We start from the raw sequence: 15569 nt of genomic DNA, 5'->3' as shown, positions 1-15569 counted from the left end.
TTCTAATTTATGCTGTTCCACGTGTGCATGATGGACAATCTGCTTCTGGAGAAACTGTGAGAAATAAATCCCTATTACAAATGTCATCTTCCATGTGTTAAAAGAAAGCTGGAATGCTCTGGTCAAGCGACAGCAAGTAATGCACTTCATTAACAGAAGGTGCCCAAAATATTCTCATCCGTCTCCTTCACATGGTAGTGACGAATGTCATGAAATAATGAGAATTTTCTGAAGCCGTGAATGCCATAAAAATTCAATGTCAAATGACATCAGGACTACGGCAGGCATTTTAAGGTTCCTAAATGCCACGAGATATTTTATCCTTTATTTTCCATGAGATGGGATATTAGTCATTTGGAGAGCATATTTTCTGCTAGGCAGGAAAATGACATTAACTCTTTGCTTCCCAGTATTTCACCCTTTTCCTGCTATAAATACACAAAAAGGTTTTCTCTGGCTCACAGCTTGATAGAAGCTTTCATGTTCCTGCGAAGGGATCAAAGAGGACGACACAAACATTAACCAGATGATTGAGTTCCTTGAAAGCTACTCAGTGGTACTGACTGCTACAAAGGAAGAACTGCTCCACAAGCTTTGATGGCATTAATTTTGCAACAAATCCCATAAAACGAGAGGCAATCTTCCCCTGCCTTTATGTCAGACCATCCCTGCTTCCCACTGTTGTGTGTGGCTGTGCAAAGTGGATGGCTCAGAGAAAATCAAAGCTGCTCTTTCTGCTTTGGGAAGGGCATCAGTTGCTGTGTTTACAGGAGGAGATGGAGCACTTTTGCTCTGCAGAGCTGGGATTCACCAGGATTGGAAGATGTTCCCATCTGCCAGAGCCACTCCACAATTGTTCCGTTGTAAATGGAGAGAAATATGTGGTTTATTGATGTTATCCAACTCATCCTGAACTCAAAGTCTAAAAACCATCTGAACTGCACCTCTCAGAAGTCCTCTTCTCACCTCTGACTGTAAAACCAGCTCAGAGATAGGTTTACTTATGGAAAACTCCAAAACCAGTCGATACAAATGCCATTCCAGGTTGGAAACTGGTTTCCTAAATACAGGTAATCTTAGCACCAGCTGAGAAATCTTTCTGGATCCTCCAGTGCATCTCAAATAGCACCAGATGCTCATGGTTAGGACCCTGAATGGAGCCCCTAGTGTTTCTAGTGGAGGTACCCATCTGTGAGCTCAGTACCTGCATTTCTACTACACTCAACACAGAATTCATCAGCACAGCACATGATACCTAAAGAGCTGTTCAGGTACCTACACACATCCTCCCACAGAATTAAAGGCATCCCACTTTCCTTAGCTTAAGTTCAACACAGCCACAATGATTTATGTATATATATATATATATATATATATAGGTATGTATATAAAATAGAATCATAGGATCATTAAGGTTAGAAAAGACCTCTAAGATCATCAAGTCCAACCACTAATGCAACACTGTCAGGTCCACCACTAAACCATGTCCCTAAATGCCACCTCTATATTTTTGAACACTTCCATGGACAGTGAATCCACCACTTCCCTGGGCAGCCCATTCCAATGCTTGCCCTATATATATATGACCAAATATATACAATATTTTCCTCATTGCTATGCCCTGGTGGGATGATGCATTAGGAAAACTTCTTGGAGAGATCTTTTTTTCCCTGATTAAGTAACTCTGCTGGGCCTCTAAAACCCAGGGAGTGAGTGCTGTGCTTGGGAGAGGGCACAAAGCAGGAACAGCAGGCAATTATTCCACATGGCTGAACCAATGCACAGGGGTCTTGTCCTGCAAGATGTGATATTACAGCAGCTTCTGCCTGTTTTCCCTGGGTGTTGACACAGGAGTGATGAACTAGGAGGGAATTTTGGAAACAGGGAGGTCAGCACTAGGATAGGACTCTGGGGATTCTGAATTTCCCTTCTGAGTCTACAAAGAATTTTGGTGTGGCCTTGGGCAAGGCATGTAATCAGTTGGTTAATGAGAGCAATGCTCTAGCCTGTTAAACAGGGATGATATTGTATCCTTGCTGCCATCCATGTCCTTCATATATGTTCAGACTGCAAGGCTCTGAAAGTGGAGACTTATCAGCTCCATCCATAATCTCCAGTGCAAAAGAGCTCAATTTTCTGTGGAGGCCTGCAGGGATTCCATAACAAAAAGAGTAAAAAGTGACCATAAACTACCAGGAGACAATCAATCCTGTTGCTGCACAGCCCCCTGAGACCTGAATTTTAAACCAAACCTTCCCAAACACCCCAGTGAGTTAAGAGATTTTCTCCATTAACCTTCTCTGCCCGTTATTTGTCAGGCTAAATTTCTTGGCCTGTGGCCAAATTTGTCATTTCAGCAGGAAAAAAAAATAATCCTTTATTCTGTGCAGTTTCAGCTTGTTTGTTTTCTGTCAGAGACTTAATTAATGATGGTGCTAAAGTGCTCATTTGGTACAACAAACATACTGTCACACAGGTTTATTCAGTTCTCACTGCACAACATCCATATTATTGGATTTCACCAGGAGCTGTTTTTGCATCCCTGTGATCCAGAGGAGGTGGTGCTGCAAGGACAGGGAGGATGCTCGGATGGTTTGGGCATCATGTAGGGCTTGGAAACCTCCTTCACCCTGTGGAAAGAGCTTGTTTCTCCCTCTGATTATACCATGGAGCTTCCCCCTGTGATGTGCTGTGAAACCCCACTGGCAGTGAAGCCATAAACAGGTTTGGGGGATTTGCTTACCAAGAAAAGAGGTGAGGAATCTGAAGTACTTCGGGCACGGCCGTACCACGACTTCCCCCACCTCTGCCTCAGGCCAGCACGTGATGTTGTCCCACTGCCTCCTGCAACCTGGGGAGAAGAGAAAAGCAGGTGGTAGGACACATGTGAGTTGTGTCTGCTGGATGGAGCAGAGGGACTGGAGCAGGTGTGTGGAGCCCATCACCTCAGTGCAGGCACCTTTTGGAATGAAAGGCACTGAAACATTTCATTTAAAACATGCAGCTTTCAGCTACCCCAGTCCCTGAAATTCAGAACTGGTGGTGTCTGTAATTTTCCAGAAATCAGCATAGAAAGAACAGCAATTTGGTGTAAGAAGCAGGCAAATCAGAGTTGGTAGAGAACAGATTAAAAAGGCAGAAATGCCTAATCAAGTCTCTCTCTTCCTCACCCTTATCTCTCCTTGTTGCATTAAAACACCTGATCTGAAATGTGAGACACGATCCCCCTTCCTTCTCTGCTTCCCACAAACTTCTGTCATCAGTTTTTTCTTCCCCTTGCAATGGGATGACTGGGCAGGGGCTGGGAACAGCAGGAAGGGGACAGGGATGATAATCAAGGGATCAGGAGCCAAATCCCTTCCCCAGAAGGAGTTTTTCTCCTCAGAAGGGGGGAAGGCACAAAACACAGCTGTAGGTTGAGGAGGGACAGTGCTGTGGCCAGGAGATGCTCTCTGTGGAAGGGTGGTGAGAGGTGGGAGACATCCTGACCTATCCAAGCTTGGAATGAAGGGAGAAAACACGGGGGTTTGTAAAAATGAGGCATTTCTGAAGATTTTTCTGGATAGAATAAAAAACTTCCTGGGAGAAAAACATGGCATGTCCTTTCTACAGAGTTATAATGTTGTTCTGATTTCACTCTTTTATTTCTCAAAAGGCATTAGTAATACCCCACACAGGCTGCACTGTTGAATAATGTATCAGTAACACTGAAGCCAAAAGGAGTTGGAAGACTTGAATTAAATAACAAAAAAAATAAAAAGAAATCAGATACACTTTTGCCTTAATATGTTACCTATTTTAGAGTTCCTAGTAGAATTTTGAAAACATCTCTTTTCCCTCCTTTAAGTTTCCAACAGGGAGGTGTTTGGGTTGTTTCCAACAGATTGCTGCCTGGGTTACACAGGTGGGTTGTCAACAGAACTCCTTTTTTTTCCCCAGCATCTCTGCTCTCAGTTATTTGTGATGCCCCATTAGATTGCAACACTTCCCCAAATGTGATTAAAATGCTGCTGTTCAGGTCAACAGCCCAACAGGAGAACCAGGGAGGCGAGAAGGAAGCGCTGAGAAAACGCCTTTCACGTGCAAGCAAAGGGAGCTGTGAGAACCACTGTCAAACTGCACTTCTGGGTAATTACACCCTGCTCTGAAATTCCTCCTTTAAAACATCTTTTACTACTTGAGCTATAAAAAAAGGGCTGGTGTCATCGTCAGCCTGTGCACACCGAGGCAATGTGCTGTCTCAGATCAATAAAGAGAGCACACAAGAAATGCTTTGAAGCTGAAAAAGAACCCTCAGATTATTTCAAAGTGGTTTTTTTTGCAGGTTTTTTCCTCCCTTCTTTCACGAACAAACGGAACTTTTTAAATGAAGTCCTGAGGTGAGTTTATCAGAGCCTGAAAAATGGAATAAGTGATGGTATCTTTCTCATCCTGTAAGAGTTCATTAGGATTCAGTTTTCAGGTTCCTAATATCAGGTGCAAAGCTCAGTTTTAACAGCCTCATAGTTATCTGCCACCAAACAGCCAGCAGCTCCACAAGTATTAAGATATTAAAGATTCTTCCCATGGAAAACAGATGATTTCAGGATGGGATATTTCATGCTCTACAATCTTTTCCTCCCTGAACATCAATAAATTATAGTGAGCCCATAACCTCAGGACAGGTTATAATGTAAAATAAAGTACAAGGTGATAGTATCAGATGGCTTTTTAAATATCCTGAATTATAGAGTTGGAGCAATTTTGTGATCTGTATCTCTTTTCTCTGTTGACATTTTTCACCACCACCTGTGATGGATGAAGAAAGCTTTTAGGTGTTCAGTTTTGTAACAAAAGCTTTCTTTGATTAAAAGAAAGTGAAGATATGCAAGACTGGCCTTGCAGGACAAATAAAGTGTATCTTTAAAAATTATTTCCTCTGTAAATAGATCTTTACAGAGCCTGTTAGATCTTACACCACCATTCTTCCTTACTGCTGCCCCAGACGTGCTGAAAGTACTTGTGCAGCTCCCTGGAATGCTCCAGGTTTTAAAGGTGGGATTCATATTCTTAAATTTACGCATCTAAAATCAGGAGTGTAAACCTAAAGAAGCCAATGGAAACCAGAGCTCTGGTTGGACCATAGGATCACAGAATCCTGGACTGGTTTGGGTTGGAAGGGACCTTAAAAATCATCCCATTCCAATCCCCTGCCATAGGCAGGGACATCTTCCACTAGCCCAGGTTGCTCCAAGCCCCGTCCAACCTGGCCTTGGACACTTCCAGGGATGGGGCAGCCCCAGCTTCTCTGGGTAACCTGTGCCAGGGCCTCATCACCCTCACAGGGAAGAATTTCCTTCTAATATCTAATCCAAATCTCTCCTCTATTAATTTAAAACCATTTACCATTGTCCTATCACTATTTGTCCATGTAAAACTCATTTTTAACCTTTTTTATAAAGTCCCTTTAAGATCTCCCTATCTTTTAAAAGGTCTTTTTTATAAGGACCATTTATAAGGTCCCAGAAGGCCACAGTGAGGTGCCTTCTTTTCTCCAGGTGAACCCCCCCAGCTCTCCCAGCCTGGCTCCAGAGCAGAGGGGCTCCAGAGCCCTTGGAGCATCTTTGTGGTTTCCTCTGGACTTGTTCTAACAGTTCTATGTCTTTCTTGTGTTGGTTATCTAAAGTTCAGTAATTTTTCAGAGATGTCCTCTTCTCTCCAATGAGTAGAAGAGGGCCTGCATGAATAACTCATGTTTAAAGAATTGGAACAATCAAAGACTGATACCTGCAAGATGTTTGGATCTGCAGTCCAATGCTTGCTGCTCACACTGTAACCATCCCAGCACAACATCAGGTTAAACTTTGTGCCCCTCCATCCAACCCAGGACACAGACAACCTTTATCAAAGACCCTTCCAGAAAATACCTTTCATTCTCCCAAACTGACAGACTGGCAAACTGCTGGGATCTGGGGGTTGGCAGGCAACATTCAGCCATGTCAGGATGAGAGATGAATACCCAAGAAAATTATTTGAGGACAGAAACTGCTGCAATATGCCTTGGAAAAGGGAAATCCCTCTCTTCCTGGTGGTACCATTTGGTCTTCACAGATGTAACAAAGATGACAAGTTGTTTGGCCTAATTAAATCATGTTTGGTGATTGGTAAGTGCTTCTCCATTAATTAATTATAAATGTTGTCTTTTCCCTTGCACTTGGTATCTGTAGGAAGGATGCAGAGGTGTTTATCATTCCTTACCTGATGCAGTAGGTGCAAATGAGCCATGAATTAACCTACCCTTCAACTTCATTTCCATCAAAAGAACTGCTCTGCTCACTTGTTTCTTACCAAAAGCCAAGGAATACCCACTGCCAAGGGCTGTGTTTTGCTTTGGAAAGGATCACAGGTGAGGCTGGAGAAGCAGCATAAAAATAAGTGTGTGACTTTTCCAAGCACTTACCACATCCCTGGGTATTGGGGTACACTCTTTAAACCCTTGTAATTTTATATATATGTATATAAAGAGTCTTTTCCTTTTCAATTATTTTAACTGTGACTTCCAGACCCTCAGCTCTGCCCTGCTCTTCCCTGGTGGATGGTGAAGTGCTCTCTGGAGCCAAATATCTTCTTCTGGAAGGCTGCAGGAAAGAATCCTTCACAACTCTGATGAAGCTGCCTTTTAACCTTCCTTCAGATAAGCAGATCAAACTGGTCCTCCCTGCTCTGTAAGCCTTGCAATTAGTGTAATCACCAGTGGGCACCTCTCTCAAAGTGGACTTCTGAAGCCTTGCTCAAGGACTGGGCTGGAGGCTACACACAGGAGCTCAGATCTTTATATCCAGCAGTTCAGCCTTCTCTTTGCAAGCCAAATGCCCCACATGCAAGGCAAAGGCTGCACCAGCCTCAGTGGGCTTTGCAGAGCCCTCCTCTAAGAGGTTCTGACCCAGAAGATGTAAGTTGAAGACCACTGACCCAGTCCTGGCTTCAGTGGATTAGGAAACCTCACCACAGCTGCACACAGTGGTCACCTTTTCCACTGTCTCTGCTAAAAGTGAGTCAGAGCTCAGGCCCTCATCTCCTCTCCCTTTTTAAGGTTAATAAACAAAAATGAGGTCAATCCTCGTGAGCACAGGCACGCAGTGGTTTGCAGAACTGGCAGACTAGAGCATAAAACCCATTTATTTGAGCCCTATCTCCACTTACAGCAAATACACAGTCAGAGCTTATCTAGGAAGCAGCAGAGAATAACTTTCCTCCATGAATAAACATGACTTCCAGAGCTTTGGCAGGGCTCTGGGATGGGACTGGGTTTGGCTGAGGGAAGAAATGAATGGCAGCAGGCTGGTGCCAGGCACTCTCTGAACCCAGGTGAACTCCCAATGCAGAAAAAAAACCCTTCCAGCACATGTCTCTTTCTTAGAATCTCAGGATCATTAAGGTTGGAAAAGACCTCCAAGAACATCAACCTTTGAGCCAATACCACCGTGCCCACTAAAAACTCACACCAAGTCCTCCCTAATGAATAGGGTCACTCCTGGTCTCTTCTGAATGACATTCCCACACATTTTGCTCTTTGAAGCCGTGCTCAGATGCAAAGATACCCTGGGGTATCTCTGCATGGCTCTCACTCCCCATGGGAGACACCAGCAAGGCAAAGGCACAGCTTGGTTAAGCCAAGGCAAGATATCAGTGGGTGCCATCACAGACTGGTGTGTTGCACTGGAAACTCATTTTCACTCCAACTTGATATCAGCAGGCACTTTCCAAGCTCTCAGGAGGAGTTAGGGCTGTAAACAGCTCTGGGGTGACATTTATTCTCCCGCTGACAAGCCCAGGCAGAAGAGCAGCCTGGGGGTTCACCCCGGGTTTGCCCAGTTTGGTCCCATCACAACCATCTCATTACAGCCAATTATCATGGCATCAATCTTCCTGAGCACTAAGCTTTTGCCTGGCTGAAGAAAATAGACCCCAAAAAGATGTTTCCTGCAACAATCTACTCACTCAGATCCAGACAGGCAGCTTGAATTTAATCAGAGTGGAGGTGAGGAAAACCCATCATCAGCCTTGGGTTACCACAACTGCCCCAAGCTCCAATAAGCAGAGACCTCCCAAATCAGGGATAATCTTCCATTTAAGAGTTATGTGTAATAATAATAATAATAATAATAAAAAGCTTTAGTTACATTCTTTTTCTTCCACAAATCTTTTAAATTAAAAGCAACTCGATTTTGCTTCTGAACCCGTGGAAAATTTTAAAACTCACAACCTCCTGGGCCAAGGAGTTGCACAGTTTTAAGTGTCCACTGACAGAAAAAATATATCCTTTTCTGAATTCACTTTGAACCTGCTCATTGATGGTTTCACTAGGAATTGCCTAGTTCTTCTACAGAGACAGAAATACTCACAGCTGAACAACAAAATCCCTTTCCCTGGGGAGAAAAACCATAAAATCCTCTTTAATATCCCTCCTCGGGCATCTCTTTTTCAAGCTGAAGTGTCCCTGCCTTTTTAGTAGCTTCTAGCATGGAAACAGCTCCCTATCTTTACTCCTTTGTATCTTTTGTGGTTTTAATTCTTCCCCATCCTGCCCTGGACTTGCAGAATAGAGTTTTACTTTATTTTTCCGTGACAGATTGGGTTTGACCTGGGTTAGCTTGACTCCAAGGCTTACTAAATGTATCTTCCCACCCTTCCCTGCAAAATTCACTGTATTCCCTGCTGCCCCCTGCTCCCCTCAGCCCCACTCACACTCAAACACCCCGTGGGCATCTCTCCTCCCCCAGCTCCACCTCATTGCCTGTTTGTTTTTATCCCCACTGCTCCAAAGCAAACCCATCCCCTCAGAGCTCCCCTTTCAGCCTTCCACAGCTTTGCATTTCATAGAATCACAGAATCAGCTGGGTTGGAAGGGACCTCCGAGATCATCAAGTCCAACCCTTGATCCAACCCCGCCGTGGTTCCCAGCCCATGGCACTGATGCCACATCCAGTCTCACCTCCAGGGACAAAGAATCTATCACCTCCCTGGGCAGCCCATTCCAATGGCTGAGCACCCTCTCTGGAAAGAATTTCTTCCTAATGTCCAACCTAAACCTCCCCTGGCTTGAGACCCTCTTGTCCTACTGCTGGTTCCTGGGAGCAGAGCCCGACCCCCCCTGGCTCCCCCCTCCTGTCAGGGAGTTGCAGAGAGTGAGGAGGTCTCCCCTGAGCCTCCTCTTCTCCAGGCTGAGCCCCCCCAGCTCCCTCAGCCTCTCCTCACAGCACTTGTGCTCCAGTCCCTTCCCCAGCCTTGTTGCTCTTCCCTGGCCCTGCTCCAGCCCCTCCATGTCCTTCCTGAGCTGAGGGCCCAGAACTGGACACAGCACTCCAGGGGTGGCCTCCCCAGCGCTGAGTCCAGGGGCAGAATCACTTCCCTGGCCCTGTTGGCCACCCTGTTCCTGAGCCAGGCCAGGATCCATTGGCCCTCTTGTCCCCCTGGGCACACTCTGGCTCCTGTTCAGCTCCCTGTCCATCCCCACTCCCAGCTCCCTTCCTGCCTGGCTGCTCTCCAGCCCCTCTGGCCCAGCCTGGAGCTGCCGGGGGTTGTTGTGGCCAAAGTGGCCACATTGGATATTTTTTGTTGTATTTTGATGACAGTGCCTGCCCTCCCTCCAGCACGGTGGGCAGGATGTGATGGAGGAACCACTCAGCTAAAGGCAAACCACAGCCCTGCCAGGGCAAACCCTGGCACGAGGGCATTTCCTCCCCACCACTGACGTGCTCTTTGAGGCTCCTTCAGTCACCCTCAGTGAGGGATTTGCAGCTCCACTTCAGCAGGACTTGGGCAACCACAGAGAGCAAAAAGGATCCCCAAACTGAGGGTGAAAAGAGTTTGCCTTGGGCTTTGCCTCAGTATCTCAAGGCAGAGAGACACTGATTTCATTTTTCCCATTCTGGACTTGATGATATTAAAGGTCCTTTCCAACCTTCATGATTTTATACCAAGAACACCATTACTTGCTATAAAAACTGGTTGGCACTTCTGCACTGGCTTCCAGTAGAAGCTGTCCAAGCACTCAACAGGAAATATTAAAAGATGACTTTATTCCTAAATGTTTGCAGAAATTTCACTCAAAGGCATATGAAGGAAACCTCACCTTAAGCCCCCCAGACTGAGTCATTCCACTCAGCATGAAAGAAATCACCAGAGACTATTTTTGGAGGATTATTTTTAAGCACGAAAATCCTGTGAGTTTTTCCATCATCAACATCTACTAGTAAACAAGTTAAAAAAAAAAAAAAAAGAGAAGTTTGTAATCCTTCAGACTTTCTTTAACCAACAAACTAAATAAACACTTGGCTTTTTTCATCCCTCCAGATCACCCTTTTTGTAAATCAAATTTGATTTATCTCTCCAAAATCAAATTTATAAATCAAAAGCCCTTCTGCCTAATTCCAACACATGTAAACTGAAACAAAAGATCCAAGATTTAAGATGAAGATTTACAAAGTGGCTTGCCAAAAACATGACTTATCTCCTCACCAGCCTCTAAACAAGAGATATATCTCCAGTGCTCTGACATGGAACATGCTTAAAGGATTATTCCAGGGCTTCCTCACTTCTTGCTGAAATCCCTCTGCTCTTCCAGGAGTTGTGGAAAACTGGATTTATAGAGAACCAGACTGTGAATTTAGGTACCTACCCTTCCTATAAGTTTTTTTTCCCCATATTGGCATTTCCAGACAGAATTTCTAGTGAAGATGGCTTGGCTCAACCTCTGGGAACACCTTTTTCAACATAACTTATGGTGTCTGCAATACTTCCCAGTGCACTTATCCTGGATAAAAAAGGCAGATTCCATCGTGCCAGTGCTCTGACAGAGACAACATTAAAACAAAAACAAAATAAAGATGAAGAAGGAGAGATTTTTTAACCACAGATCTGATGGGATGTGAAGGGGACAAACCCAAGCTGCTGTCAGAAACAAAACCTCTGCACAGATGGATTTAATCCGAGCCATTATCCAGAGCTTTGAAAATGTTTTTAATTTGCTTCTCCAATGGCACAGTCTCCTTATTTTTACAACCTTTGCATAACTGAGGCAGTGTGCATCTGTATATTATCCCAAAGTAACCGAAAAGTCTGCTGGTATTTAAAAATGTGACATATTCTCCAAACTGAAATGCCTTTTCCAACACAAGATTTATGTCTGCTAAGTGGTTGTTAATCCTGACAAGCCACGAGGCAGCTGTTCCCTAATCAAATAAACACTGCTGCTCATTAGGAAGTTTCCAGCCAGGACGAGTCAGCACCAGGCAAAACCAAAGCAAAGCCTCCACCCCTACAGTGTTTTAAGGCAGAAAACAGATATTTTAACGTCTTATCTCCTGATTTTGGCTGTAGAAAGGTGAGTTCAAAGCAAAAATCAGCTGTTGGCTTTACAGAGAAGAATGATGAGGTGCTGTGTGGATCTCTGAGTTGCATCCTGTTGATGTCCAGGTCACAGGATGGGCTCAGACAGCACAAAGCAACCACTATTAGAATCACAGAATCATTAAGGTCTGAAAAGACCTTAAGATCATTGACTCCAACTGTTAATGCAGCACTGCCACCAAAATATCCCTCCAAAACTCATTTGGGAATTAGCAGTCATCACTGGAGACATCCAGCCTCCTTGAGCAGTGGGTCACTGAGCAAGATTGGGCAGCCAAATAACAGCTTTGCAGGGGAAACATCTTTGGGAACTATTTCCTCAGGAAGAGGCTGATGGCCTGCAAGAAGAGCCATCAGCTTTGGGCTGGATGAAAGCAGCCAAGCCCAAAGTCTGGGGGCTGCTGACAGCTGAAGGTTGAAGCTGAGCTTCCCACCATGACAACCTGTGCTTTCTTCTCGTGTTTCAGAGGCCAGATTTCCTGCTGTGGTCAAAGGAAGGTTTATCCTCTCAACATTAAAGGGCAAATTTATTCCTTTCTGATTTCCAGGGAGCACGTGCCCCCTCTGCAGGAGCTGCAGCATGGATTGCTGTTGGCTGGGAAGAGTCCCAGAGCAGATGAGGAAAGGGTTAAAATGAAGCAAGACCATCTGGAGGACCCATGGAATGGCCTGTCCCAACTGAGTGTCGTGGCCACTGCACAATGACTGGAAGAAAATCTTCTGTTAGATAAAATTGGCTTTGGTACCAATCCTAAATGAGAGTCTGAGGTTTAAGGCCTTGATGTCTCATGGCTGAACTTTGTGCTCCTGTAGGAGAGGCCACACTGTGAAGGAAAGGAGAGGACTGAGGATCTGCCCAAATGCTGCTGGTCAGAGCAAGAACGAAACCAAGAGGCCCTTTTGTATCACCCAGACCCTCAGTAATAGGAGAAAAAAAGAAATTAAAAATTAAGAAAAGACAACATGGAAAGAAGTCCAGCAGGTCCTTTGAGAGGTCATCAAGATTTAGATTGTGTTTTAGATTGAGCTAAGCTGTTCTCCAGGCTTCTTTGACTATGTGGGCAAGATGCTCAGGGTTTGATTTAACTGACCACTGGCAATCATTGAATGTCATTCCCAATATTCCAGGGTATGTGAGATTTTTGGAGAGGCTGATGAATGTGGTACAAGACCTATGAGAGCTCTACACAATTCTGAAATGACAGGTGGAATCACAGAATCATTTAGGTTGGAATAGACCTCTGAGATCACCAAGTCCAACCATCAACCAGCACCACCACCATGTTCACCACTAACTCACGTCCCCAAGTGTCACATCCACACGTTTTTTGAACACTTCCAGGGATGGTGACTCCACCACTTCCCTGGGAATCCTGTTTCAGTGCTTGACAACCCTTTCCTTGAAGACATTTTTTCCTAATATCTAATATTTTAGGAATATTTATAAATATTTTACATATTTATATTATACATATAATATTTATCTAATTTTTATCTAATTTAAACCTCCCCTGACACAGAGACAGAGCAGGACTGACACATCACCTATCTCAGGAGGTTCTTATGCAACTGGAAGGTGAGAATTCACTTGAACTTTTGCAGGCAAGGAACTATTAATTATTTCTTATCTTGCTGCACTATAAGCAGATGGTGATGAATAAACAGCCTCCTAATTTAAACTTCATCAACGTTTTTCCAGTTTGATTTTTAATTTCCATATGTTCACTGTTTCTTCTCCCATCAAATATGGTTTGACTTCTTCAAAGGGGACTGACAGAGACCCCCCACCCACCCAAGCTCCAAATTTGGCTTTTCAAGCCAGGTCTGTGGAACAGCAAAAGCAAAATTCACAGTTTAAACAACATGGGTCATTTCCCACCTGGATTTTTTTGCCTGTGACTGTGCCAATGATGAGCTTGCAGGACTCTTTCCATTGCCCACCACAAGTGTGAGGTGTCAGGAAGTTAAGCAGTTGTGAACAGGCATTGGGAGGGGGATTGGAGCTATTTCTTTTTTTTTTCATGTTTTCCACTTTTCACACTTTTTTATTGGGTTTTAATTCCTGCTTCCAAGACACACAGGTCCAGAGTGCAAATATAAAGTGCAGTGATGAGGAGCTTCAGGCCAGGTTGGATGAGGCTCTGGGCAACCTGGGATAGTGGAAGGTGGCCCTGCCCATGGCAGGGGGTTGGAATGAGATGGTCTTTAAGGTCCCTCTTAAATCATTCCATGATTCTGTGATTCCATGAAGGCCATTTATTGTAGGATGTCCTGCTTCCTCCAGCCTGGTCTCCAGAGCTTCTCATCCCACCCAACCACAAGTCACAGCTCCTTATTTAACTGCCATCCCTAAATGACTCCCCTGCTTCTTAAAGAGTATCTGATTGCAGAGCAAACTGATTACCAATAATGGGATAAATAGATAATGAGCTGAGCCTGGACCTGATTGACTTTCTTGGCTTTTTAACAAAAAAAAAGAGAGAGGGTTCCTCTTTTTTTTTTTTTTTTATTATTTTATTTGTGTGCTTCAGTTTCAGCTGAACTGTTTATAAACATTCGTGGAATTTTATCTCATGATCCCAGCCATAAGAACGGCACATTTCTGGCAAGGAAAGCTGGATACTTGACACATAAAACTCCAGATTTTACCAGTCAGCACCCAGGTAAGTCTGTGTGTGACTCAATCCAGCAGCATTTTCTCCTTTAACTGTGTGATGAGGGGAGGAATAACCAAAACTCCCTCTAGAACGTGGAAAAACCCAGCAAAAAAAGTCTTTTATAGCCCTTCATAAAAATGGCACAATGATTTCAGTTGAGTCTGAGGTTCATCAGGAACACAGTCTGCACTGAGATGATGAATTTTGTACATTCTCCCCTGCACTGAGCAGGTGAATCCTGTCACTCACCCAGCAACAAGTTTTTCAAAGGATTTTTTTTAATAATACCTCAAATTGAGCATTTTGGGGGGGGGGGGTGGGTGTAAAGGGCTGGAAAAATCATCTAACACCCAAGTGAAGGTTTAGCCTCCTGAAGTGCAGTTCTGTATGTGAATGGACAGATTCATCCCTTTCTAATCATGGAGCAGGGATTTCACCTCATTTGGCCCCTCCAAGACAGTGAACATCAAAATGGGGATCATCTGATAAATGTGATTATTTCCAACACAGCTGAGCTGCTCACTAAGAATCCCCTCACAGTAAACAAAGATTTTGTCAGCAGGCAAGACAATCTGAACAAAATTCATCACATCCTAAACCAGATGCCAGAACACACCACAGATGCCTAAAACCAAGTGAAAATCCCTCGACAAAAGTCATTCCCATGCCATGTCTAAAATCAGTCTCAGCCTACTTAGTCTTGATTCTATGGTGAAGAATCCTCTCCTGTATTGAATCACACATGTCATTTTATATCTTTGCTGGTTACTTCAGCGTGGAGTTATAAAACACCAAGGCACAGGACTGCAAGGACAGCCCTGCTCATGAAATCCAGCCCTGTGCTGCAACATGAACCGCGTCCTACACACCCTGCCATAAACTGGGCAAGCTCTGCCACCAAGTCAATAAAACAAAACACTCCTTCCTGCAGACCTCCAGAAAGGCTGTTTGGTATCCTCTGATGGTTACAAACTTCCTTTAAAGTCCAGACTTTGATCTCCCAGCCGTTTGATTCTCCCGTGTACACGCCGCCGGCTTCAGTTGCTTTTCCCTGTGGATTTCTCCCGAACTGCATCCTCTGTGGCCTTTCCCCTGGCCTTTCCCCCCCTCTCCTCATCAGAGGTGGGCATGTTTTTGTGACCTCTGGTCATGGAATCATAAAATCATGGAATCATCAAGGTTGGAGGAGACCTTTAAGATCATCAAGCCCAACTGTCAAGTCTCCTCAGATGTGGGAAACTTCACAGACACTGAATCACACTCCTGGCAGGGAATGGAGGGATTCACACAGATCATCCAGTCCCACCCCCTGCCATGGGCAGGGACACCTTCAACTTGCCCTGTTTGCTCCAAGCCCCATCCAACCTGGCCTTGGACACTTCCAGGGATGGGGCAGCCACAGCTTCTCTGGGCAACCTGTGCCAGGGCCCCACCACCCTCACAGGGAAGGATTCCTTCCTAATATCCAATCTAAACCTCCACTCTTTCAGTTTGAAGCCATTCCCCCCCCTGTCCTGTCAC

General features: G+C 44.6%; 1 protein-coding gene across 2 annotated transcripts in view; it reads right to left on the bottom strand.

Moving 5' to 3' along the window:
* Nucleotides 1-15569, bottom strand: part of LOC127461086 (vasoactive intestinal polypeptide receptor) — a 104854-nt gene that overhangs the window by 48879 nt on the left and 40406 nt on the right. For both annotated transcript variants that reach the window (XM_051768392.1, XM_051768393.1), the window contains exon 3: nt 2744-2851. In XM_051768392.1, the coding sequence (XP_051624352.1) occupies nt 2744-2851 (108 nt within the window). The remainder of the gene's footprint in view (nt 1-2743; nt 2852-15569) is intronic.

Source organism: Manacus candei, unplaced genomic scaffold (genome assembly GCF_025592945.1).
Source record: "Manacus candei isolate 608988 ecotype Guabito, Panama unplaced genomic scaffold, ASM2559294v1 h1tg000094l, whole genome shotgun sequence".
NCBI lineage: Eukaryota > Metazoa > Chordata > Aves > Passeriformes > Pipridae > Manacus > Manacus candei.
The sequence above is the reverse complement of the archived record's forward strand: the minus strand, read 5'-3'. Positions and strand labels throughout refer to the sequence as shown.